Source organism: Lates calcarifer, linkage group LG8, assembly GCF_001640805.2.
Source record: "Lates calcarifer isolate ASB-BC8 linkage group LG8, TLL_Latcal_v3, whole genome shotgun sequence".
NCBI classification, from domain to species: domain Eukaryota; kingdom Metazoa; phylum Chordata; class Actinopteri; family Centropomidae; genus Lates; species Lates calcarifer.
Window position 1 is genome coordinate 8253197 of NC_066840.1, and position 27888 is coordinate 8281084.

The following is a 27888-nucleotide window of genomic DNA, read 5'->3' on the forward strand; positions in this document are numbered from 1 at the left end:
AAAGTGATGACCAAATGTAATTTGAGCTAAACTTTAAAGGTGCTATATGTAAGTTTTTGTTTTTTGCTATCACTACAAAGCCAATGTTAACATCAGTTTACTCACCTGTCTAGAAGAAAAGTTGCAAGTTAAGCATCAAACTTTATTTCTTTACTCACCAAGAGCTGTGTCCAGTGGTGGAAAGCACTCTCTTGTTTGTTGCTCCTGTTCCTTTCACTTCTTTTCTTCTACTGAAATTAGCATGCTAGCCAGCTAGCCATGTCCCATTCCATCTTGTGATACCTCTTTGCGAATGTGAGTCACTGTAGCATCCATTCTGTGCTTAGTCCACCATGAGAGGATGAGGTAGTGCTGCCCAGAGGACGTATTCTAACTTTTTGTCCTGTAATCACAATGATGGCTCAAGCCCATGTAAACAGCGGTTAATGCTATGTAGCAAAAAGCAAAACAAGTATATAGCACCTTTAAAGACAAACTGCAGTAATTGCTTGCAATATACCATCATGGTTGCATTTATTTTCTTCCTTCTAACATTTTCTTCTTTCCCTTCTCATATTGTTTGTGTTTTATTTTTGTGCTCTGTTTCCACCACCTCAGCCCAATTCACTCCAACCTGATCTTTCACCTCCTCACCTTATGCTAGCGCTCTTATTCTATTCTCTCCCTCTCTGTGTACTTCAGGTTAACCCGGCAGACATAAAGACAGGCTATCTGTCCATCATTATGGACCCGGGGGAGGTGCCTCTGGACGAGCAGTGTGAATACCTGCCCTACGATTCCTCACAGTGGGAGATCTCCAGAGACCGGCTGCAACTGGGTGAGCCACCTGGAATGAGAGGGAGAAAAGAGTGGATGGATTGATGGATGGTTGGATAAGGGAGCATAAGGGAGGGAGGAGGTGTGTGTGTGTTTGTGTGAGTGTGTGAGTGTGCGTGTGTGAAGAAATATACGGGCGGGGATGAGAGTGAATAGATGGATGAAACTGAATTACTTTTCCATTTCCAGAATCCGTAATGGCATGAGTTTGGATCGCAGCCAGCTGGGCAAAGTGCTGCCAAGTAAAGTGCTAATGTTAAATATGTGCTCATTCCCAGCACGGCTTTTTAAAAACGCCCCAAGGAAAAGCATCTGTTCCCACGACGGCAACTTATGGGAACATGTTGTTTTTCCAAATGTTGCAATTCAGATTGTGATTCCTCCCCCTTGTGTATATGGATGCCAGATGCATTTACATTTTGCACCACAGCTGTTAGCGTGTTCAAATGAGACTGAAAGCAAGCCTGCATAGATCAATGAGCATGAATATTCTGTCGTTTCTCTGCTTTTTCTCCCTAAATAGGAAAGGTTTTAGGCCATGGTGCCTTTGGAAAAGTAATTGAGGCATCAATCTACGGCATCAGCAAGAGCAACAGCTTGGACACAGTGGCTGTCAAGATGCTGAAGGGTGAGATTTGTCTTTCTGTTGTTCAAACTGCATGTGAGCACTGCAGGAATGTTTCCAAGAAGCCACTGTCGCACAGATTTGCAGTTGCTCTGATGTATGTTCGTGCAGCGCAGTCTGTGTAACATATGACTCGGTAGATCTGCATGTATAATAAACAAATGCGAAAATAATCAATTAGATATGTTTTTATGCATAATGTTGGACTGTGTGGGTGTGTGTTTCAGATGGAGCCACAGCCAGTGAGCATAAGGCCTTGATGTCAGAGCTAAAGATACTGATTCACATTGGTAATCATCTGAATGTAGTGAACTTGTTAGGAGCCTGCACCAAGCCAAATGGTGAGTACACAGATTTACATGCATTACATTTTATGCATGTGGTGTATTTATACAGGTCGATATACTAAATCGATATACTGCGGAATTTCGGTGCACCGGGTGTAGACAAACATCTCATGAAAAATGATTCCTGTATTGTTTCAGCCTCTATTTATCTTCTTTGTCTCTGCAGTTTGCCTGAGTTTCTCTTGGGGTATTAAATTGAATTGTATGTATAATATCACTGTTTTGAGACACAGACACCTGCACATTGACCTCTTTTTAGCTTTGTTATTTGCTCTGGCATTACTTCAGAGTGAAATTCCTTTTTAATGAGGTGTTTACATCACTTTGTCCCCTGCAGCTTTCACACAACTTTTTTTTTTTTTTTTACAGCAAATGAGAAAGTAAACAGCTGCTTTTTTTTTTTCTTTGTCCATACATCAGTTTGACCTATAGAACACATTTTTGAGGGATGTACATCTGAAAATGTTTATCCTGAACAAACCAGCCTGGCAGATAATCACATGCAGGAAATGCTTGAAGAATGTGGCCCCTCACTATTTGTGTATTTGAATGTGGTGAGAGGAAAAAAAAAGAGGAGCTCCTAAACAAGAAGGAGAAATCATTTTAGTGTTTTTTTTATCGAGTAAGAAAATAGTGTTACGTGTGGTGAAGCATTTGTTGTTTTTTTTCATACAGTACTGTCATGATTAGAGAAAACCGCTGATATTTAAGTTCTGCATCACCAGGTCCGCTGATGGTGATAGTGGAATACTGCAAGTACGGGAACCTGTCCAACTTCCTACGAGCCAAGAGAGAGTTCTTCCTCCCGTACAGGGTATCAAAAAACTGCATGTGATAATGTGACTGCAGCTGAATCCCTTTTGCTTTAGTTAGCCAATATTTCTGTCTCACAAACTCAATAAAACTAAGTCACATGTATTTCTTAGCTCTTTTTTCAGTATTGATTTTGGAGATGACGCATTCAGATGTTTTCTTCACTTAGGATCGCTCTCCGAAAACTCAGAGCCAGGTGAGACGTATGATTGAAGCGGGTCAAATGGACCAAAGAGCTCGACACCCACCTTCTCCGTCCTCCTCCCCTCTCACCAATCACCAGAGTCCTCCATCCAACACATCCAATCAGAACCCTGCCGTGGAGAAAAGTGAGTCTGTTTTAATGCACAAGGGTAAATTATTTAACCCTATTGTCAAGATACAAATGTAGCTTAATTTTCCCCTCCGTGACCGCCCTCTCCCTCTCTCTTTTTCTCTCTCCAGTGGAGGACTTGTGGAAAACTCCTCTGACGATAGAGGATCTAATTTGCTACAGTTTCCAGGTGGCTCGTGGGATGGACTTCCTGGCCTCCAGAAAGGTTAATTGTCAGCATTACAAAGGCAATTTGTGATTGAGCTGTGGTGAATTGTCACCAGGGGTCAGCTTCAGAGGCTGCAAGCTGTAACCTTCAGCTTCAGCTTTTCAATCCTTTGTGCTTCTTAATTAATCACAGGACCATTAATAACTCGAGCTGTGCTAAAGTTCCAGACTGCATACTAATTGTGAGCAGGTTTATAAATATAGAATGTGTTGACACAGGAGAAGTGACAAAATTGAATATTTTCCAGTTCCATGTTGCTGCTGCATTTGCATGTTGCTTGTCATTACTGTCCCACAATGCAATGCACCAAGGAATTTAGAAGCTACTCGCAGATGTAAAACATTAAAACAATGTTCAGTAAAGGTCCTGCATTTAAAAATCTTAAGTAAAAGTATAGATGTATTCTCTGAAAAATATACTTAACGGGACTCATTATACCCTATCGTCTCTTTCAATGTGTTACAGTGTTTTTAATGTTATTATTTCATACATTACATAAATCTTCTATAAATGTTAGAGGGGCTTAGTAAATCCTAGCACAGAGTTTCAATTTAAGAGCTCCTCACAAAGCTTGAAATAAAATATTCATCAAGTCAAATTATTAGTCAAATTAGATCAAAGTAGCTGTAATCAAGTTTTTTTCAGTAACAATGCATCAAAAGACAATGAGAATGGGATTGCTTGTAGTGATTAACCCACAGAGAATTATCTAATGAAAACTCCTAGGTCCAATACCAGCAAAAAAGCTCTAAAAACCCACTGTACTTGAACTGCTCAGCACTAAATAACAGACACAGTCAGTGACAAGCTGGGGAACATAGTGGAGCATTCAGCAGCTGAGGAGAGAGGGATATTTTTGAGTTGGTAGTGGCCAAAACTGAGCAAAAAGAGAGTGAATAAATAACATTGCTCCCTGACTGCCAGATGTGCAGTATGTGTGTAACTTAAAGGTGAAGATGCGTTCACAGGTTGTTTCTACTGCTTCAAGTGGACAAAATCGTTAATAAATCACCGAACTGAATTAAATAGTCAAGTAATTATATTGAAAATCAAATCTGAGTAAAAGTTAACTAATGTAACATTAAATTCAATCAAAATATGTGGCTAGACAGTTGAGACATTTCAAGTACATCAGCACTGCAAACTACATTTTTCCAGTGAAGAGCTGTGCAAATTGTCACCTCTGGTGTTATTGGATTGTTTTGGTTTACGGATGAGAGTTGATTCTCTTGTCATTGGAGTATGCTTTTAGAAGTTCATTATTGTATTTTTCAAAACACTGACGCAATGAGGCACATTACCTGCTGCACTCTGTCTCACATATGAATCCTCTGGCAGTCACAGAAATAATGAAAGTAAAACGCTGACAACAAAAACAGCTATAACTGATAATGGATATGAGTGAGCTGACGGGGCTCTAAGCAGACTCTCTGGCCCCATAGGCACGTTTACCTGACAGCTCTGTGAATGATGTTGGATCTCCTTCAGCGGTTCCGCTGAGGCCGAGACACAGTCCAGGCCCAGTCACAAACTGGCACAGAGACACAAACAGGCGCACAAACGCTCACGGATTTTAAGGCAACAGATCATTAAAATACACAACTTGCTATTTACTCGCTCCGAATCATAGCTGTAATTCACTCATCACAGAAAACGAGGTGGAAACAATGCACGCAAACGCTCCTGCAGACACAAAACGTGCACACACACCTGTCCGCGGGGTTATGATGTATGTGTGGTCGTGTGTGTATCCACAGTGTATCCACAGAGACCTGGCAGCCCGGAACATTCTCCTGTCAGAGAACAACATCGTGAAGATCTGTGACTTCGGCCTGGCCAGAGACATATACAAAGACCCTGACTACGTTAGGAAAGGCAATGTACGGCATCCTCACACTCACTGTGCTTTAGAGTTAAGCTTCTAAGTTTATGATCCATCTCCATTTAGTTGCAGGGAAACATTAAACTCCTTTTTCTTGTTGTTTTTGAAACCACTCACATAATGGTTCAATTTTAAGGCAGATGTCATTTCTGTTTATGTGACTATCTTGTAACACTTGTCTGGTGTTTTAATGTTCTCCCAGGCTCGTCTGCCTTTAAAGTGGATGGCTCCGGAGAGTATCTTTGACAAAGTGTACACCAGCCAGAGTGACGTGTGGTCTTTTGGAGTTCTCCTCTGGGAAATCTTTTCGCTGGGTAAAGACAAAATCAAAGCAGCCTCATCTCGTCTTTTTAGAAAGAGAAGAAATTAAAGGAACGGTACAATCTCCTCTGTAGGTGTGGAGTAGCTGTGTTTACATGTCTATAAATCTACTGTTCCTGCCAAAAGCAATTAGGTATTTATCCTCTGTTTCACTTCCAGAAGCAGAGTAAATCTTCATCACTGTTATCCAAAAACACATTAATCAGCTTTTCCTGTCCCCGACACGCTAATTAATGCCTCGTCTTCCTGTTCTTCACCCTCAGGTGCGTCTCCGTACCCGGGGGTGCAGATTGACGAGGAGTTCTGCAAACAATTGAAAGACGGCGTCAGGATGAGAGCGCCAGAGACCGCCTCCCCTGAAATGTAAGCGTAGATTGATGTTAATTTATTCTTCCACTCATCTCTTCCCATCAAATAAGATCTAAATCCCTTTAATTACTTGAGTCAATCCCGGGAGAAAACAAGAGTCAGCTCATAAATATAAATTTTGACTAACTACGGGAGACATTTTAGGATCAATTTTGTTGTATCACTGAGTCAGGGAAGTTAAAGACCTCAGTGTTGTCCTTGTTGTAACGGTGCTGCCCTCTGCTGGTAGATATGGCATCATGCTGGCCTGCTGGCAGGGCGAACCCAAAGAGAGACCAACCTTCCCTGCTCTGGTCCAGATCCTGGGAGACCTGCTGCAGGACAACAGCCTACCTGTGAGTTCACTGCTGGAGAGATATTAATTCAAAAAAGTTGTATCTTGTTTAATCTAAATTTTCTCTGGATTCCCATTAGGATGGGAAGGACTACATCCCTCTGAATCACTCACAGAGCTCAGAGGACGACGGTTTCTCTCAGGCTTCATCACGGCCTCCGTCTGAAGAGGAGCTGAGACTGGCCTGTAACACTCTACCCACCAGGTACTGATACAAACTCCTGTTTTCCTTAAAGGCCCTGAAAACCTACAGTATTTAATCAGTCAGCTTCTTGCTACAAGAAAATGGACCTTACGCAAACATACAGTTTTCTGTTCAGGTGTTGATTTAGGCCAGACAGTGATGACAGTTGATGGGTTGTTGTTGTTGTGAGAAAATCATTTCTTGGGCTATTAGAACAGCTACTAAATGTACCCTGCGGTGTGCTGATCAAAAATCTTTACCCTGTAAAACCATCATGGCTTTGGTTTTTATTTTAAATGAAATCCCATTTCTGCTTGCCCCTGCTATCAAGCCTCACCCCTGCTGTTTCCTCTTCCTACTGATTTACAGCTTGTAAAGGTCACTCGCTGTGCTATTGGGATTACATCACATTAAAGAAGTAATGTTCCACTTACAGTTTAGAAAATCAGCACATAAGATGTACATACTGTACCCTGCTTTATGTTCAATTTCTTACGGAAAATACTTTATGCTATAGGTTTCGTGTAAATTATGATTTGAAAAGGAAATGTGACTTTATGAGACATTCTGGAAAAACTCTGTAAAATCTGTCAAGACATTAAGTCCATGTAAAAGAAACATTTGTTTAAAATGTAATTGAATTACTGTTCTTGAAGAGTGGTTATTAAGCTAGGGACCCTCACAGGGGGCCCCATGATCAGTTTGAGGGTCATGAGATGTTTTATGTTGCAGGAAAAAGATTATATGTATTTGTCTTGTGTAGTGAATAGTTTACACCTCTAGGCTCTCCCTCACTGATAATCTAATGATAAAATGATGTTGATCAATGTTCACCACCAGATGCAAGCCGACAGTCTCCAGTTGTCATCGCTGTGACCAAAAAAAGTTGAGGAATGCTGCTGGACAAAGTGACATTGCTGAAATAATCTTTATCCATAACAAAAAAGCAAATCACTGACTGTTGTTATCATTGAATGCAGCATATTTTGCTACTGTTCAAGTCAAGTCTGACCAGGATTTATTCTTATCTTTCTCCTGACATTTGGACGTCATCAGGATGCTCTGTCATGCATTAGTCTGATTATCTTTTCTGTACTTCCTGACCAGGTATTATAATTGTGTGCCCTTTGCCGGCTGTGTGTTTGTGGGACCCTCCAAAATATGCCAGCCCAGAGTGAAGACATTTGAAGAGTTGCCCCTAGAGATGCACCCACAGAAAGCTCCTCAAGTAAGCCCTTTATCCTCTCATCAGTTGTTGAGAATGGTAGGCAGCTGGTGACATTTTCTGAATGGCATTGGACTTTTGGGAGTTTTTCCTCCTCAGATAATTACCAAAAATAGTTGCTGCTGCCGTAGATGGACGTGAGTGGCGGGGGTCTACTAAAAGTCATTTAATTCGCATGATGCCAAACTTTGTCTTTTCCCAGGACAACCAGACAGACAGCGGGATGGTTCTGGCCTCCGAAGAATTCGAGAGAATCGAGCACAAGCACAGGGGTGCCGCCTCGAAAAGGTTGATCTCACAATGATCTATATTCTAGTCGGAAACTGAAACTAACACTAAAGGGGACACACAGCCTGTTGTTTAGTCACAGTGTTTGATGTCTGGACTGCTATATACTGATTACTGGTGAAACTGTCAGGTTACAGTCAGTCAGATGAAGCTATTTTTATAGATGCTTTACGTTGCAGTCGAGTCAACATGAGAAAACAGTCATTCTCTCTTGCTTGGAAACACAGTGAAGTCACTCCCATCTTTATGTGGAGTGAAACTACAGTAGGTTTTCAAAGGAAGTAAGCATCAGCAGAGTTTCATTTTATGCATGAATAACTAGGAGTGAGGAACAGTCAATAAAAACCAGAGTTCTGAGAATTATACTTGCAACCTATATGAACTCACAGTAAGAGTTAAAAAAAAAGTTCATTGCTAAAAGTGTAGAATAAGACACATTTATCAGCCAAGCATTTATCAGCTTACTCCTACTTAAAGAAAAGTGTAGGAGGAAGCTTTAAGAGCAGTGCTGAGGTGATTATATGATTAGGGTCAGAATGCAAGAACAGTGGTGTAAGGTTGTGAGAAAGCTGTGTTAATGTGTCTGGCAAATTATTAACTATCCTATCCTGAGTTGTACACAGTGATTTTACCAATGATATCCTGTGCCAATGAGCTGTTTTTTTTCCCCGTCATTCTACCCTGCAGTCGTATAGACAGCAGCAGCAGCACAGAGCCTCTGACAGCCTCCCATGGTTCCCTGGGTCGAAGCAGCGACGCCGGCAGCTTCAGGCACCGTCCCAACTTCTTCAGCCAGCTGTCGGGACAGACCTTCTACAACAACGAATACGGACATCTGTCCGAGGAGGGCTTCTGCGATTTCTTCTCCTCACCAGACGCCCCCTGCTTGGCTTCCTCCAATGTGTAAATCTTTACCAAAGACGCAGCCCAAAGTACTGGAAGGGGTTAAGAAACAACAACAGAAAAAAAAAGTGGTCAGCTCAGGTTGTGGTAGGTGTGTGAGATTTAGTAATATCCCATGTTGACATGAAACTAGTCATTTATTAATGAAAATCTGATCCTCATGACCAGAGCTGACCTCTACTCATCTCAAAGTTCTTTCCCTCTCCTCTTGGACTGCTGCCTCAACAAACAGACTGAGCTGTATGTGCCTGAAGTTTCTCTAACCAGCCACTGGGTGGCAGCATTATGACAAAAACAAACCCTAAGTATTTTCTAGTCACACATTTATATTTTTATCTTTTATATACAGAGTATTCTTCCCTTATTTGTACAAATTATGACTCATATGGGAAGAAATAAAGAAATTTATCTTCTTCTCGCTCTTCTCTCTGTGATTAATATGAAGTTGGAGCAGGATCTGTCATTATTATTCCAGTGAAGTACAGGTTGTAAGCGCAAATTTGTGTTTGTCATGCTGTGATAAATTACAGGTCCAAGCTCTGTGATGATCCATGTAATGGCCCAATCAAGGAAATGAGCATTTATTTGCTGTATCTGTGTCAGTTAGCGGAGGTGGAGACACTCGCTTACGTGACACCATGAACAAGGAATAAGTGACGGAGGTAAACAGAGAGATGCAGAGCGAAGAAAGGAATGAGTCACACTGAGCACCTCTTATCAGAGCTGGACGTAAGCATGATGACAGCTGTGACAGCTTAACACCCTCTTACATGCTCACATCACAAATGACAACCTGCGGGGCAGCGACTGTCTGCAAGCTGAGGAACATGAGCAGTGTCTTCAGCACAAAGTCCACTTCTCACAAACACAATAACAGCTTAGTTAATGTTATGAAATCAGAGGGGCAAATGTTCCATTTCCAGGTCTTATGTTGATAAGGGTACCTGGATAAAGTTGGTGAACTGTCACAGTGTAAACAGATCAGATCAGAGTAAAGTTGAATAAGCAGTTAAAACCACAATAAAGTTTGGTACAAGAGGCAGAGTAAGTGGCAGCCAGTTTACAAGAGTCAGGGTCTTCTATGGTACCTTTACTTGAGGAACACATAGTGTTACAGAGAAATTTGAGACAGAAGAGGAAATGGATGACCTCAGACCAGTTCTGAGGGCTTGAGATTATCACCGTCCTTAATCAGAGAAGCTGTGGCACCAATAGTATAAAAGAAAAAATCATCCCCACAGAGTAAAAAAAACCATCTTCGCCTACAAGTTCTCTCCTTACGAAACCAAAGCTTTTTTACAATTCACAACTTCACGGATCAGTAAACAAATTCAGGTACCGATTAAAAACAAACAAAATCTTTATCTCTCAGCAAAGACAAGACAATCACCAAAATGGAATGGAAAAATTTAAACCTAGAACCTTCAACAGCGTTGATGAAATATTTGGTATAAAAGGAAATGAAAGCTAACAAAGAAAACCTGTAATAAAGAAAACTAATCTAAGACAGAAACTGTAGCTGTAACATGCATGAAAGAACCTGGTTTTAGAGGCAGCCACTGAAACAAACTAATGAGAGCTGATGCTAATCCTGTATGGTGGAACAGTAAACCCAAAGGCACACAGTTTTGAATACTAGAGATAAAAAACAATTGGCAGAGTGGATGAGAACAACTCACGTTATGTGATACAAAATGTAGTTTTGTGGTACAGGTACAGGTTTATTAAAAAAAAAAAGAAACACTTCCTTCAGATAATCATTCCCTTTTTCCAGTATTGGGGATATAAACACTATTAAAGTGACATTCTGGTTGACCAGTAGATTGGGCTGAAAATAAAAAGATAGTAATACAATTTGATTTCACCCCCCTTTTTAATCTGTAAATCATTGAGCCATGAATTGAAATTTTTCTTATGATTCAATAAATGTTAAGTGCACAGATTTGTGCCACATGGTGCTCAGTCATTTAAAATACTGAACATCACCACAAATCTCAGCTATTTCTTTTTTTTTTTAAACTTCATTCTAAAAATATCAGCTGCAGCCTTCAAAACACCCATAAAGGTTGAACCCTGACACACGGTACTTAAGACTTCATCTCCACAGTAACAAAAGAGCTTCCCTCTCCTCTCCTCTCCTCTCCTCTCCTGACACTGAAGATGCAGGAAGCAGGACATGTGATAGTCTGCGTCCACACGTCAGCAGAGCAGATGGAGCCTGAGAGGAGTTTCGGTAACTGAGATGCAGTAGTGGCGTGTAGCCTGGTAGTTAGATCGAGTGCCTGGAGCCACTTCATTGGTCACGGTGATACAATCTCTCACAAGGAAGTTGGTTCAAGCAGGATTGGATTTAGCTAACAGGCTAGCAACTTTGCACTTATAAATAAGATGTGCTGGGGGAGGTGAGGAGCGATCCTCATGACATCTTTCCTATCTGGATCTTCTTCCAGGCCTCTGAAGCGGTGAATATACAGGAGTCGATGATGCCCGCGACTGTGAACGTCCCTCCGACGATGGCACAGATCTACAGAAAACAAATCGCTCCGTCAGTCTGTGTGTTTAAAAGCTTTGATGTTCTCTTCTCTGGTTATAAATGGCTCAATATCAGATGGGTTTAATCATATTAATCACAACAATACATTACACAGACACCTCAGTATGTGCTGGAATCCACCAAAGAGCTCTGCTGCTGCTTGACTCACAATCTTAAGCCATGACTCATAATCACACTATAAGCACAGTCATCTCCTGCCCATGCCTTAAGTCATGATAAACCTAAACAGCACAGAAGACAAATAATGGTGTAGCTCATCAGCTAAGCAGCCAATTTACTCCTGACGGCATTATCAGTCAACAGGAAACTTTCCTGATGAGGTGGTGCAGGTTTAGCCAAAAAATTCCTCAGCTAATGGGGTCAGGTGGGGAGGGGAGGCATATAAAAGGAATTCAGGAGGTAAAAGGAATTGTTTTTTGTACAAACTAACTATAGAAACAAACATGATATAATTTTTTCATTTGCTTTTGAGGTTGCTGAACTTTGAAAGCTCTGGACAGAGCCAAGCTAGTGGTTTTCATCACACTTTTACCATAAGAGCTATTGATATTCTAATCGAACTCTCAGAGAGCAAATGATCGTATTTCCCCAAAATGTTCAACTATTTCTTTAATTCTTAAAATATAACTAAATAAAATAAAATGAAATACCTCTAATGAGAGCAATAAAGACAAAGAAACTGGGAATCATACAAGAAAATGAGAAAAGTAGTCCCAATTCAGGTTTGTGAGACATACTGTGTGTCCATTTTGACATTGAAAATGAGTTTTTATATTAAACCTGTACATTTTTTTCCTTGACATCATGAAAGCAATGCAAGAAGCTGTAATTATAAGGCAGTTATGGCTAGCATGTTAGTTTTTACACATCAAGCAGACAGGCAGCAACATTAGCTATTACTCGATGAATACAAGTACAATACTCACTCTTCTTTCTGTTCAGTTTTTGGTCTCTACCAACTCCTAAAGGAAATATATATTGGCTACGTTCACAAGCTGGTAGCTAACTTTGTCTTTTGTGTGGTGCTGAGCAGGTAGTTTGCAGTGAGTTTATCAGAAGTGTTTTGTGATGAACAGCTGCTGCTGAAAACGGCAGTGATAAGAGCGCTAAGAGTGAATCCAAAGAGTAAACCTGTGGCCGTAGAAGTGAAACTCTGTAGAGCTGAGGGGAACTACAGAACTGTGTGATAATTATCTGTGCGTTTAATCACGAGCAACTACTTTCACTTTTTAATTACATCAGCATGGTGACAGGACAGTGACAAAGTCAAAATTGGTGGTATTCAGTATTCAGCATTCAGCATTCAGCATTCAGCATTCAGTATTCAGTGGTTGGTATTCAGCAGGTATGTTTTCCATGTGATTAAAACAGCTTTAAGTTTGTTTTTAAAAACCTCAAATCATCACTTTCAGTGTTTTGAGACCTTGAGATGCTTTGAATTTCAATAAATCAACATTAATGTCAGACTTAAGGCCACAGGCTTTGGTTTCTGGCCAGACATGAATTCACTCACTGTTGTGATGAAGCGGTAGAAGGGCTGTCTCCTCTCTGTGTACTTGACTGTGATTGGACTGAGGTCGTATCTGAACCAGATGGCCGGGATGATCCTGCCCGTGTGGCTGTAAGCAACATATTCCTGTGTGGGATGGGGGGAAAAAAGCGAGCGCGTTACAAATTTTAATGCGTTTTGAAGCGGCGACAGAGATCGATTTAATCAACACTGAGGCAGTTAATCCGGATGCATTTAGAAATCAATTCAGAGCAATATGAAATTTCATTCTTATCTCTGGTGGTGGCAGTGGTGTTTATGAGTCATTACGGGATTGGTTTCGGGTAAAGTCACTCAAAAATAAATGATTAATATCAAATGAATGCTCAATAAAAAAAATCTTGGCTGAATTAACACTCAGATGAAGTAAGCGGGAGGAGGCTACAATGTGTTGTGAGTTATTGTTATGTGATGTAATGACAGAGCTATCAGTGAGTTTCTATAAATCACATCTCTGTTGAATCAATCCTATTTTACCTACAATAAATTTGATAATAATCATAAATTTAGCAGGAAAAAAAGGCTGTTGTTGAAATCCCAACACTGACAGGTACCTCAGCTGGACCTTTATTTATGCTCCTGCAATGAGATTTAGGAATATTTTGCTCAGGCCCTCATCCTCCCTGCTTCACAGCTGACCTGCACTGTTATTACTTCAAACTCCCAACCCAGCTGTCAGTCAACACAGTTCTAGGAAGTGTGTTTATGGTTTGTTGACATCTAGGGAGCTTTTCCAGTCAGTAGGGGTGAGCTTTCACTTCCGGGTGAGCGCACAAGTTAACGCAGCGATACATGCTTGGGCCATATGTTGGGGATGGCCATGATGAGCGCAAAAAACAAAACAAAAAATTAAAAAAAAACAACATGACACAGTGGTATGATCTAACGGGAAGGGTGGAATGGAAAAGAGAGGTAATAGGGAGGGTACAGCACCTTGTTGGCTACCGTGTACTGGTAAGAGAACCTCTGTCTGCCTGATAGGTCTTCGTACACTGTTGGAACAATCTTCAGTATGTAGTCATGTGAGGCCAGAGCTGCAAGGGAAACAAAGTTACCTCAATGACAAAATGTGTCTCTGGTGTCCTAAAATGGATGTGAGTTTTGATCATGACGCAACTGGCTGGAGTCTTTCAATCTGAGATGCAGTGTCAGCTGTGTGAATCAAGTTTCCACTTAGTTTGGATTCATTTGCCGTCCACTAGGTGTCTCGTTTCATTGCATCCTGAGGGCAGCCTTACATAAATGTCACACAGCGGTTATGATGAGTACATGTGCAGTGTGGCTACGTACGATTAGATGAGAGCCTGTCAGCCCCTCCTAACGCATTGAAGGCTCCTTGTACTTTTTGTACCTGTGCGGCAAAGGAGTGGAAAGGAGATGTGTGTTTAGTCTTGATACTGCAAATCTTATCAAATTTTCTTTGTGATGTTTTGTGTGTGTGTGTGTGTCCCCTGACCTGAAGCTTTTCTCCAAAGGCCAGCTTGTGGATGGTGTGGGTCATGTCAGGGTTTTGGGGCTGCGCTGTAGCACTGTGTGTCGACACGTGAAAGTTTCCTGGCACCTGAGGATACACACGCACACACACACACACGCAGAGCTAGGTAAGCTTGTGTAACAGCACCTGCAACACATTTAGTTAACTAATGACCAAGCCTGAATACACACACTCTTGGTTGGAAACTAAATGGTCCTTGCCTCCGGAAGACAAATCCAGCCACTTTAACACGTCTCACATATTTCCATTTATTCCATGAGTGAGTGTGTTAAATGTACAACTCCTGGGTTAATCATTTTAAATGCAATGGAAAGACTGACGTACAAAATGGTGGTGGGACAAACAGGGCTTCACAGGGCCTAAACTGTAGTATGCTGTCAGATGTAACTAAATCCTCGAGCTCTTCCATTTAACATAACTCAATTTAGACTGCAGCAGGAAGCAGGTCAGCCTCTATGTTTAACTCAAATCCAAGACAAATATACAACATACCTGTTTGGTCCGAGAGCTTAGGTCCCACAAAACAGCTTATCTGATCCATTATAATGTAATTACTGGACTCAAAAAAAACAGACTTTTGCCATTTTCTGCCATAAAACAAGTGATTTACTTTGTTGATGGTGAACTCTCCCTCAAAGCGACAGCCATCGCCCTGGTTGAGAGGAATCTTCATCGAGTTGTCTATGTGACCGACCTCATGGCGGCCCATCTCATCCTGGATGTCCAAACCCACCACTGGAAAAAGACAGAAAGAGACATGAGAGAGAATTAAATGTATAATGAACAAGAAAGAACATGAACCAAAATATTACACAGTTTCCTCTGCTGGGTATGGATTTTTACTTTTTCAGTGTTCAGAAAACTAGTTGATTAATCAACTAATCAAACAATGGGAATTAATCAACAACCATTTTGATAATTGGTCAATCTCTTAAATCATTTATAAGCAAAAATACCAAACTAGAAATGCAACCTTTCATTATCGATGAATCTACCCTTTATTTTAAATCAACTGATTCATTTTAGGGATGAGTTAAGTCTAAAAATGTCAGAAAACAGTGAAAAAAAAAAAGCCTATGACAACTTCCTAAAGTGACCTCCTCAGCACGCCCGTTTATCTTATAAACAGTTCAAATTCCAAACATACACAATTCTCACATTTGAGAAGCAGAAAACATAATCAGTTTTCAAAATTGTTGTGAATCATAATTTCCCTCAATTTTGACTTTTCTGGTCTTTGAGTACAATAAAATATTTAAAAAATGAAATCATATGTTTACCCAAAGTGCTCACACTGCCACACAATTATACATAAATGTAAAAACAAACATCACCACAGACTGCCACTCTGACAAAACAAGTAATTGGAGGAAGTCACCATCTTGTGACTGACATTTTTGGGCTCTTTACAGGTCAAACTATTCATTGATTAATCAAAACAATAAATGATAAGTTTACTGATGATAATAATAATAATCATTAGCTTTTTAAACATTTGATAAGTAAACATGTAGGAATTATTAATAGAGAAAGGGGAGAATAAAGAGAGAAATTCTAAATGTGACTGCAGAGTGTGGCCCACAAAGTAAACACACAAAGTCCAAACAGACCACCTCTCCTGCCTGTTGCCCTCTCCCCGTCTGCTGTGTTTTTCCATCTAGACTACACTGACCCCCTCCTCCACCACCACCACCACCACCACCACCACCCCTCCGTGCAGGCCGCAGTGCATTGGCACACTGGCAGTGGCCTATTTTCAGGGGCTGCCTGTACTGCGCGTTGGCCAGCGGCGCAGAAAGGTACGTCTGCCGGATCTGTGCTAAAAACCTCCACATGCCAACTGTCTGACCTTTGACATTCAAGACAAATTTGACCCCAACACCCCCACCCCCCACCCCCAATCTCAAAATACAGTGCACAGATGTAAGTGAAGTCTGCCTGTGTGAGTGTGAGAGCTGGTTGTTTCTCCTTTTTAAGACATTTAGGACTGGAAGTGTGTTCATGTAAAGTGGGTGGGGGTGGGATTATTATAAGGGTATTACACGCGGTTCTGCTTTTCCATGAAGTCACAAATCAAGACCTGGCAACCCGTAAAGGTCAGTGGAGGGAGATGCCGTTTAACTCTGGAACGGCAGAGCAGATAAATAATAAAAAAAAGAGAGATGGAAATGCCAGCTTTTCCATGATGAAAATGATTTCTCTCTCCAAGTGAATTTGTAATGGATGACAACCTGTTTGGAGGCCTGGAAAATAAACTGATGTACCATATTAACTCGAAGGGGTGAAGGGCTGAGGAACATTTGTGCTCATTACATGCAGCTGCAGCGTGGTTAGACCCGATGTGTTTGAGCTGGTATTTAAAGGGCCCCACTTTTCTGCATTAAAAGAAAAAAGTTTGGTTTCTGCAAATAAACAAAACCACCATACGTACGATCATCAAGAGCTTTAATTGGAAACGGCAGGGGACGGCCTTTGTTTAGGCATGCCATGAGCGTGCTTGTCTAAACACATGGCCGACAGCTGTGCGACTGCATGCCAGAGCCTCTCTCGCCGAAATCTGGATTTAATTTTTCACACGAGCGTTTATTGGCTTTGCCATTTTTGGATATTGCTTGAACTGAATGAATGTGTGCGTTTTTCTGTGCTGCCCCGAAGCCTCAGCAGTGTGGATTGTGGCATGAGTGTGTGTATGTGTGTGAAAGTGTGTTTGTGTATGATTTGTCATTGGGCATAGTTTCTGAGGGGAGTCATAAGGAGCAAATAAACCGGTGACTGCTCTCTGTCCTGGCACGCTTCAACCGGCCTGCCCACTTCTCTGACATCGAAGTACAGTAGACGAGCCAGCCGAGGCAACTTCATGTCAAACTCCGATCGCGGATGTGTGGCAGCACAAGATCAAACAGATGCGACGTAGATGGGAGGTTTGGCTGAAGTCTAGTGTTATCTAGGAGCATGCCACAACACAGCAGGGTAAACAAACCACTATGTAGCTTTGAGTCTACTTCTTTATCTAGGGCATCAAGTATCTTTTGCCAATATGCCGTGTGAAATGATAGGGCAGTGCCAGTATGATACTGTCTGATAAGGACTTGGAAAAACAAACTATAAAAAGGAGGCTGTGAACAGTGTGAAAAACATACAAACAGGAAGTGTAATGCAGAGAAACTGAGAGGTGTATATATGTATATATATATATATATGTATATACTCACAATCACAGTGTAAGTGTGGCAAACTGATGTTTAAACTCACATCTATCTTCCCACCACTGTCTTTATCAGGATCATCCACATACAGTTCATTTACACTGTAATGAGAGGAAAAGAGAAAAAAGGGTTAGATAAACTGAGACCAAACTTTTAATGAGAAAAAAAGTCAATTTGAGTAAGAAAAAGACTATTTTCTGCTCCAACAAAACATCCTTAAACAGTCGAGGTTTCATCTTCTGCCAAGTTGCGAGGAAAGAGCATTTGTGTATCTCTGTCAGTGTAATTTCCTTCCTGTCACACCCTCCCCAAGTCATCCCTTATTACACATCGCCAAGAGGCTGACGCATGCACAAAGCCAATTTCCTGTGAGAAAATTGACTCCATTCATTGGTTACGACACGAACCGAGCAGAAAACATCATAATGAGGGCATTGACATTCATGATTAAGTTCCTGTCTTATATGTTTCAGATGGCAGGTCCTGTGCCTGTGTGGCAACAAAGGGAAGTGACCTTAACGACTAGTGCATTTCAGAAACAGGATATTACGAGACAACATGGGGTGTTTGAAGGTGTGATACCTACATTTCAGTGGCTATGAATCCCGTCAGCTCAGACAGGAACAGGAAAAGTATGAAGACACAGCAGAGAATGGAAACTGTGGGCAAAGAGGAAGAGAGTTAGAATTAATACCTTATTTAAACTGAAGTCACTGCTGAGCTGATGTATGGCACTTCTCTCGCGTTAATCTCAAATTACACCGACATTTCAAGCAATGATGCAAACCAAATGAGCCGGGCTCTTCCAGCTTTTAGGAATGGCTGACCTAAGTTATTGACATTAATGAAATCAGAGCAGCCATAAAAATTTTCCCTAAATAGCTGTTTAACAGGCAGTGTTAAGCCTGCCATTACGCAGGTTTTTAAGGACCCTCCTACACTAATTACACATTAAATACCAGCACAACAGGCAGCCATTACAGCATATCTGCTTTGAGAGAGGTGAGCTCATTCAAACAGCTCTTTTTTAGGTTCCCTTAGACAAAAACTCAAACCAAAAATGGCACCAACAGAGAAGTTTTACGGTGAAGGATTCAACGCTAAAAGCTCAACAGGAACCAGATTAGGAATATTAATTATATTATTATATATATTATTATTATTATTATTATTATTACCTTAAATATTAAGGATTTTTGTTTGGTCTGAGCCAAAATAAAGTCTGAGCTTAAAAGGAGAAGCGTCTGTCTGTTTCATTTCATGTGTCAAACTAATCAGCCAAAGAGGCCATATAAAACGCTGTCATGTGTTTACTAAGATAAATATGGAAGGAGCTGATCTCTGTCTGCGCAACTGTGGTCTATCTGGTATGGCAACAGTGTCAGTTCAGAAAGCTCTCACTCAGCAGGTGAGGCATGTTTACGTGACAACGGTCTCCTAGGATCACACAGTCACATGACTGTGTGGTCGGCAGGGCGTCACAGCCAGGCCTGCGGTTGGCAGAGGCTTTACATAAGGTAATGTTTAACCAACAAACAATGGGGAGTGTCGCTATGACACATAGGTCACCAATTCAGGTTCATCTAAAGACTTGTACACTAATTCTTGCTTAAAAGGGTGCAATACTGGAAGTGGATTACTAAAGATGAGCGTAGAAGGTTACCACTGGTTTAAACTTCAATAGACCTGTAATGGAAATACTGACAAGGCAAATGATTTAAAAAGACCTCACGACTGTTTTTTAGTTAAACCTGAACTCATCCTTCCCAGTGCTCACACATGACATGAAATGGGACCAAAAGTTGCATCATTCTAACAGAGAGGAAGCTTTTTATTCAGAGCTGTGACACAAAGAATCGGATACAATAACACCATGAATCAGTCGCTGACATCCGAAACCAGCACTGCATTTCCGTAATCAGATGTTCTACTTATTTTTGTTCTGGCCGAGGCTCATTTTCCCCTCACACATGCACATTTTCTGTCAGCGCCGTCAGTACAAACAAACATTAAGAATATCACAAATGAGTCAAACAACAGACTGATACGTAATGTTCAAAGTGAGAGGGGCACTGGAAAACCACTGTGGCGAAAAACCAGAGGTATTGTTCAAAGTAAATACCGTAAAAATTTAACCCAAAGGAATGTGGCCCTAAAACAGAATAACAAAAGCAGACGGGGTCAAATATTTGGCCTTTTGTTAAAAGGGGGAGTCTGTTTCTGGTTGCCTCTGAACCCACACAAACCAAAATGTAAGCTGAGCAGCTGTGGCTGAATAACTAGTTGTCTAATATCCAAATGAACCAAATGCCCTCAGCCCTAGACAGAGGATGGAGACAGGAAGGGAGTCAACTGTGTACAGGAAGAACTTCCATCCATTTCCTCATGGGTGGAAACCGTGTGTATATCTTTAGCAAATTCATTCTCTTCCCTGTCATCCAGGAAGGTGTTTATAACCCTTGTAAAACTGTTCACTATTCAGTGACAGTGCTGTTTATCCATTCAGTCATCAGTTTGGGGCTGACATTTAGATCTGTCATCAGCTGATCAATGAATGACCAACACTAGAAAATGACTGAGGAGCCAAAAATGTGTCATCAGGCCTTTTGTATGCTATTAAACAGTGAATAATCAATACAAATCCTGATTACACAATGACATGAGAATGACCAGCGGGAAACACATGACCTGACAGGAAACCCATTCAGATTTCCACTGATGACTTCTCAGGTGCCTGTGGCAACAAAAGAGCATGATCATTAACATTCTTACCATACTAGTTGTGCTAAAACAGGTACTGCATAGTGCTGAATGACTCTGTTAGGCAGGCAGGTACTTGAATTGCAGCTGTCATCTCCTCCCTTTTCCTGAACTGTTCCTTGATACATCCACCTCACTGAGTAGTAACTTGCCCCTCTTTCTGTTTACATTCTAATGACAAGCATGCATGTAAAACTCAACAGTCATGCTAAATAGTATCAGTAGGCACTGCTGGTAAGGCACTGCAAAGTCATCTACGTGTCATAAAACATGAACCTCAGTTGAAATAGAGGTTAGTTTTGTTTCACTTTGAAAAAATAAATCACAAAAAACATTCACAACATTGAAACATCAACACAAAATGCTGCTATTACAGTCCTTAAAGGCTTGATTAGCTAGTGGCATTGCTGAAAAAAATATTGTGAATTAAGTTAACATACATTTAAGGGAACAGTCTGCCATCTTTTGTACACACCTTTGATACCGAAAAACTGAATTATAAAAATGAAATGCTAGGTTTAAATATGAACCTAGAGCTAGTAGCCAGTTAGCTAAGCTTAGCATAAACATTGAAAACAGCTAGCCTGACCACCAGCACCTCTAATGCTAACCAACACATCACTTCTTGTTCTCTGTACTTCACTTCTTGTTAATCTGTACAAAGACTGAGATGTAAAAACTACAATGAAATGTGTCAGTTTTAAACTTTGGTTTGGTGGGCGAGCTAGCTGTTTCCCTGTGTTTGTGCTAAGCTAGGCTAAAAGTCTACTGGCAGTTGTTTTTTATGTACAGATATAAGAGTGGTGTCCATCTTTTCAGCCAACTTCCAGCAAGATAGCAAATGAGCATATTTTAAATTTGTGACAGAGGTGGAAAGAGAACTTTATTGAACCAAATCTGTGCATAAAATTGTACACATTGTTGCATATTTAATGCCAAGTACTCAACATTCAGGGATTGCAAATACATATGTGGACAGCTGGACAACTCAAACTTGATTAATCAACATATCAAAATAAAAAAGAACCAAAAATAGAGCCTCGTGTTTTTTTTGGGTCTGTTGAGTGTGAAGAACTACTCACTGAAAGCTCCTGTGTATGTGGGCTGGGTGAGATCTTTTGGCACTTTCCTGTAGATATCGAATCTGAGGAGAGAGAGAGAGAGAAAGAGAGAAAGAGAGAGAGAGAGAGAGAGAGAGGAAGAGAAAGAAAAAGAAAAAGAGAAAGAAAAAGAAAAAAAAGGGAAGGAGGAGTGAGAAAAAAAATAGCAAATGTAAACACTACGTGCTGAGAAAAGAAGCACATTCTGTACCCATCAGGCTGTGCAATATTACAGAAGAGTGGTGGAATGTTAGCTCTGGACCACCGCCATTACACATAACAGGTCCAGACAGCCAGCTGCAACACACACACACACACACAGAACACACGTGCACACACACTTTTTACAGGGTTACACCTCTTTCTTTGAATGTGTGCTCTGTAATTGTGACCTGACCCCAACAAAGGTCTCGCACACTCTACATATACACAGGAAAACACAAAGCCAACATAAACACAGACACGCACACAGACACACCAATGAAAAGAGACATAGAGGAATATAAACACAACTGCAGTAAAAACTTCAAATTATCAAATTATATGGTTAGATCTTCATGGTAGTAAGTAGGACTTATAGTACAATTGCAGACAGTAACAGCAGCAGCAAAGGATTCAGTATGACAGCATTAGGCCTGAGATTTATTCTCATTTAAATCTTCAACTTGGACAAAAAAAAGGATTATGCGTAAATCAGTGAATCAGAAGCGGAGGAGGATCATCACCACTTGACATAACCAAATCTCCTCTTGTGAAATACCGTTGTTGCCTATTTGGGGAGCTGAGAAGGGGGAAAAAATCTTCTACTCAACACCAAAACTATTTCGGTTCAGGAGTTCTTGCGCATGTCCTTTTTGGGCAGTGAAACATTTTCAACCCCAAACTCCATCGCTGACTGCGCAAACCCCACCCACTCTCTCTTCTCATCTCCCCTTACACACTCTTTTCTCTCTCTCTCTCTCTCCTTCCAAAACTCTCACATCTCTCCACATTTCTTCCACCGAGAGCTGCCAGAGTAATAATCACAGCTGATGCAATGCGGGGCGGGTGGGGGAGAGGAAGTAAGAGGTAGGGTTTCCTGTCCAGCTCTGACCCTGCTGCTTCAGTTTCTGCTCTCGCTCCTTTGTTTTTATCTACTGCACTGGACCCCTGGATCCCAAACAACTCAGCCAGCTTTCTTTCATCTCTTTTTTTCTCTCTCTCCCTGATACACATCCATATAACTTCCCGCCCCTGTGTCCCATTAGTATTAGATCACTGTGTGTTAATAGCTGACCTGGCAGGATAGACAGAGCAGACAGCACAGACAGGGTGGGGGGCTGGGGGGCTGGGCATGGAGCTCAGGGAGGGGTCGTCTGTATCGGGATCAGAATAACTTCTACGCTAACACACTTCCTGAATGTTAAGCTTTAATGCGCAGAGGTAGAGTCCGCACATCCTCCCCGCCCTGCCGTGGCAATGACCTCCCTGAGACAACCAGACAGGTGGAGCCCAGTGATGTACGCCGCCATCGTGTGAAAACCTTGAAACTCTAATCACTTCTCACTTCGGTTCAAGGATGACACCCTCCCCATGTGGGTTGCCCGGAGAGGAAAAACACACGACCCATGTTGTTTAGGAAACTTTTGCCAACTCTCTCTGCTTAAACTCAAAACCACATTGGTCAGAGTGGTCGGAATCGAAACAAGAGTTTTATTTGTTGACAAGTTGCCATGTTGTGATGCATTCACACAATGGCAACCATATGAAATATTATAAACAGGTTATAAAAAGCCACAGATTATTACATACTTAAATATACTCTTAAATGCTTAGCTTCATCACAAGGATATGACACCACTGACTGCAGCTGAGGGCCACCTGTTAGCTTTATAGCGCATTACACATTCACAGGTGAATGAAGTTCATTTGCCTCTGAGACACGGTTCTGAGATCTATATCTGAGACTAGGTTATAAATACATACAGCAGTCCTCATCCCTAGCTGTATGTGCACAAATATTTCTCTGGCTGTCGCAGCTTCCCACTGCTAAAATCGAACGTGAGCGAGGAAACAAAATCTCACTCAAGTGGTCACTCGAGGCCTGAGATGGAATCTGACGCCACGTGTGAACTGTAAATAGTCTGAGATGGATGTACAGTAGACAGGCCAGATATATCTGAACACAAGGTCAGAATTACACTTGAAGTTTGAGGTTGGACAAAATGAATGATATGGCATCCCAGCACTATCTTGATACGGACAACGGTATTCAGCAGTTTAAACAAAAACTGTGTAACCACATGATTTGCTTTTTGAAGTCTGGCTGAGGGATCACATGCAAACACACACTCCCTCTTCCTTCACACAGACTGATTATTCTGCTTTGATATGATGAAGACTGACTGAAGCCGTTGAACCGCATTGAAATAAAAAGACAAAAACCACTATCTCACCAACACTAGGATGCACCCTTGCAACTGCGAACATGACACCTTACAGTTTTCATTATATCAGGATGTGAAAAACAGACAAATAAACACAATGTCAGTCAGTGGGTTTAATGTACATTTGAGCTGAAATGTGTTGGGCTATAAGAGGCATTTTAACTACAGTATATGTGCAATATTACTTAAAAAAAATAGTATTTAAAATTATTTAATTCTAAGAGAACATGTATGTGATTAAATGTACATGAAGTACATTTACAACAGCGCACTTCAGTCCCACTGAACCAACTAATAAACCAACTTTTACCGCAATAAAGCACACTTTATATATTTTTAATATAGGAACACATGACATCCATATGCTTTTGTTTAATTAAATGAAATGTGATGAGCAACATGATGAGGCAGAAATGAAACAATATATCATAACAAATTATTTCAAATGCATGAATTGAATATACACTATAAATTAAACACAAGTTGCCATGGTAATAAAGGCAAGCTCTGTTTTGTTTTTCATACATTCACTGCAGCGTTTTTCTCAAAGGTATGCTTATTTTTAGGTCGGGTGAGAACTCGGATTTCACGTAACTTCCTCCTCTCAAAACACTTTGTATTCATGAATATTAATGTTGACTCTTGAGAGTTCACCTCTTGGTCTAACATTGACGTTTGTAATTTCCTGAATTACAGTCAACACATCACCCCCCCCCCCCCCCCCCCCCCTGATTAGTGAGGACATGGTGTACCAGTGTCTCTCTGTTGACACCATGAAGTGAAAGCTCAGGGCTGCTTTTTCAAGGAAGGTGCCTTATTAAATGAACCACATCTTGCAAATGAGTCACAGTGAGTCAGAAGTCCATCTGTTTCATGTGTTCCACATTAATGGACAGTTTAGATTAAACTTTCTCCCATTTGATCCACTCACATCACAAGCTAAAGGCAACGTATATATACACCTTTCTATGTAGTTTTTTTTCTGGAAGTGTACGTCAAGTATCAAACAGCAAACAGTCACCCATCACTGTCAAGATAAAGAGATATGACATCTATTGACAAAAGACTGTGAGCATCTTTACTGAAGCACCAAGTCACCATGATCTAATCACCAGAGGAGCAAACACAGTGCATCACTGGGTTGGCCCAAACCAAGCCTACGTGTGTCAATAAATGACATAATCTGCAGGTCAGTTAAACCTAGGCATAAAAGCCTCGCAGTTATTCCCTCGTTCATTCAGAGGAGCTGCTGCTCAGTCATTCTCAAAGAGAACACTTATGATTAGAAGCTGATCAAGTTACAGGAACGCCATTCAACATCAACACAGTACATCCAGTTATGACTAATCACAGTGCTATTGCCATTTTAAGTAACAGATAAAGGGGAAAAAGCATCCCAGACCATGAATCTGTCATTCAGTCCATGTTTTCAGTTACTCAATGAGATGTTGCAATGTCTCAATGCCCCAGAGCGGAGGCATTTAGAGAGAGGGACCAAAACACATGGAAAAATAGCTAAAATGATTGATCGATGATCCGAACAGCTACTGGTTATCTGTTGATCAATTAATTGATAAATCGTTTCAGCTAAATTGCAATTTAATTTCAGATGCAACAAAATAGTAATAACGATAGAGTTTTGATATTAAAAGAAGAAAGTTACTGTGTTACTGTGATCACAAAACAAAAACTTTTTTTTTAAATAAGCAAATTAATTAATTTTAAATATCATAGAAAAATTACAGCAGTTATTGTGTGATGTCCTTTAAATTCTAGAGAGAGATAAAAAAATCTTCCTGCTGCTGTAAATACTACCCTGAATGCCAACTGTGTATGAATCCGCAGCTGAAAATAGTCCTCAGCAAATGCACTATTTGCTCATGTTGTGTAAGGTCTGCAAATAAGAATTTAAGAATTACTTAGCTTAAAAAAAACCCTGCTTTTTGTGACCTGGTTTACATCTTCTCTAATAACCAATGAGCGCTGGGCTCAGAGCAACAGACAGAAAATAACAAGAGATGCACCAAACCATTGTTGATTTTGGTCTTTTCATGGGATTTGCTGATTGTAAGAAAAATACACACCAGCCAAAAAACAACACCAGCCTGATCCTTTAACATTTACCTACACTTATTTCTGATCTGTTAAAAAAACATATTTACTTCATGACAACACAGCATTCTGGGAATACACGCTTCCCTCATGTGTGATGTAATCTACGGTAAACTAAATGGTTACACACTCTCATACGGCTGACTAACCCCCAGTGTTTCTGAGTGGGTGAAACAATCAGTTTAGTTGGTCAATCGAGCTATTTCCAACTGTTGCAATACAAGTTTTGTATGATCTGGGCATCAAGTCAGTGAGGTATCTCAACAGGACATGACCACATGATAACTCTATGACACATTCACTCTCAGACAAAGATCAGCTACTGTAGCGATGCAGTCGAGGCATACGCCACACGCTGTATGATGGTAAAGTCACGGGCTCACTGCAACACGATTGTAATCTCTACGAAAGATGACAGCAGCTGTTAGGAGTTTGAGAGACAGACAGTTAATGTGTGAGCTGAGGCTGTAACTAACGATCACTTTCACCATTAGTGACCACAGTCACATCTACAAACCCCAAGATATTAATGATATAAAAACAAAGACAGGCACCAAGTATTCAGAGTTAAGAAGCTAGAGTAAACGAATGATCGGTAGCTTTGCTTGATTTCTGACTTAAAGACAAAACTATTATTAAAAAAGAAGGTAATAAATACTGCTTTCTGCACTGGAGTGATAACAAATACTAAAAAATTCAACATTTTGACCAGAATATCATATAATAGAATATCACCACACACTTTTCATTACTAAGGATGGAAATCCTCTGTTTTTCCTGATGAAAACTTTTGATTTTCCCCCCTTGTTTCATGTCTCCCTCCCAACTATGTTTGGGAGCTGAAATGATTAGATCAATCAGTTAGTCAGCTGACAGAAAAATAATCAACTTATTTCATCTTTAACTTATCATTATCCCAAAGGAAATTTGGTTTGTAGGTGGGCATTGGACACACACAGGTCACAGGAATACACTGATGAGGACAGACAGTAACAATCAATAGTCAATGACATAAAAGTAAATAGAAATATGAATAAAACATCGACATTTACATAAAATAGAAAAGCAGAATATTACAACAATACACATAATACAGGGTAAACAATCAACTGATTAAAAAACAAACAGATTAACCAGGGATTTTTAAAAAACGTTACTTATGGCCTTATTACTTTTGTTTTTTTGTTGACAAAGTTAATCTTTCACTGTAACAATTGACGAGCATTCAGAATGTAACATTTTGACAGGATACCAGTCAGTATCTGTCACTGCCCATGAAGTGACCACTATGCAAACATCCTGTTTTCTATTTTGGTTAGGGTGTGCTGTATTGACAGTTTCAACAGCCTTATACAGTACAGTAGGTGTGACTATTAGCTCTGTGCCCAAGTATCAAGAGATTAGCTGAATGGCTCTGCGGTTCCTTGTCAGGACTATGTCTGACTGTTGACTGTTTATTGGAGGCTAATGATTCTGAATGTTTTGACACATTTGTGTGTATTGAGAGGATTACACTTCTTGGCTATGACACCACTGTGTTGATAGTAACTGTTACTATGACCTGAGGTTTCTGTAGTACGTTTCACGTTTTGCAAATCTTAGTAAGGATGAGGAAATCTGCACATGCGCGGGCAGGAGCCCAGACACAAACCCAGTGACCATGCTACCTGAGCATCACTCCACCGACCCAACACACACACACACACCGCGACAATGTAGCCCATTCATGCCAAACGTGAAGCAGCTCAGCTCCAACTCTGACTCGCTCATTAGTAGGCAATGCTTTGCCAGCCGTTAATTCATCCGGAGCTCACAGCCCCGCCGCCGTCTCTTTATATCTGAACCCCAAAGAATGGAAGCCCCATACTCACCTCCTAACATCGAAAGGCATGATGTTTGCACGTTTGACAGTGGGGGAGGATTAGCGGACAAAGCTACAAACAACAGGGAACCGCACAGCTCTCTTCAACGCTACCGGTTGTTCATCGGTACCGGGCTGACGTCAGCTTAGGACGCTTTGCAAAAGCTGATTGGCTG

The 27888-nt window shown here is 40.8% G+C and overlaps 2 protein-coding genes across 2 annotated transcripts in view; one reads left to right on the top strand and one right to left on the bottom strand.

The window, feature by feature from the left end:
• flt4 (fms related receptor tyrosine kinase 4) overlaps positions 1-9064 on the top strand; it is a 42037-nt gene extending 32973 nt beyond the window's left edge. The window contains 14 exon segments of the mRNA XM_018675620.2: positions 682-817; positions 1340-1444; positions 1669-1782; positions 2514-2602; positions 2771-2930; positions 3046-3140; positions 4901-5023; positions 5228-5339; positions 5610-5709; positions 5945-6050; positions 6130-6254; positions 7341-7461; positions 7661-7746; positions 8434-9064. Coding sequence (XP_018531136.1) covers positions 682-817; positions 1340-1444; positions 1669-1782; positions 2514-2602; positions 2771-2930; positions 3046-3140; positions 4901-5023; positions 5228-5339; positions 5610-5709; positions 5945-6050; positions 6130-6254; positions 7341-7461; positions 7661-7746; positions 8434-8653 — 1692 coding nt within the window. The 3' untranslated portion in view covers positions 8654-9064.
• Positions 9065-9718: 654 nt separating this feature from the next.
• On the bottom strand, positions 9719-27888 carry ergic1 (endoplasmic reticulum-golgi intermediate compartment 1). The gene is made up of 10 exons (XM_018675621.2): positions 27723-27888; positions 21296-21357; positions 18040-18112; positions 17460-17554; positions 14858-14982; positions 14209-14313; positions 14043-14103; positions 13686-13786; positions 12717-12839; positions 9719-11173 (listed from the first exon to the last, which is right to left on the bottom strand). Exons 1-10 carry the CDS (start codon positions 27740-27742, stop codon positions 11066-11068), a joined length of 873 nt encoding a protein of 290 aa, XP_018531137.1. The 5' UTR covers positions 27743-27888; the 3' UTR covers positions 9719-11065.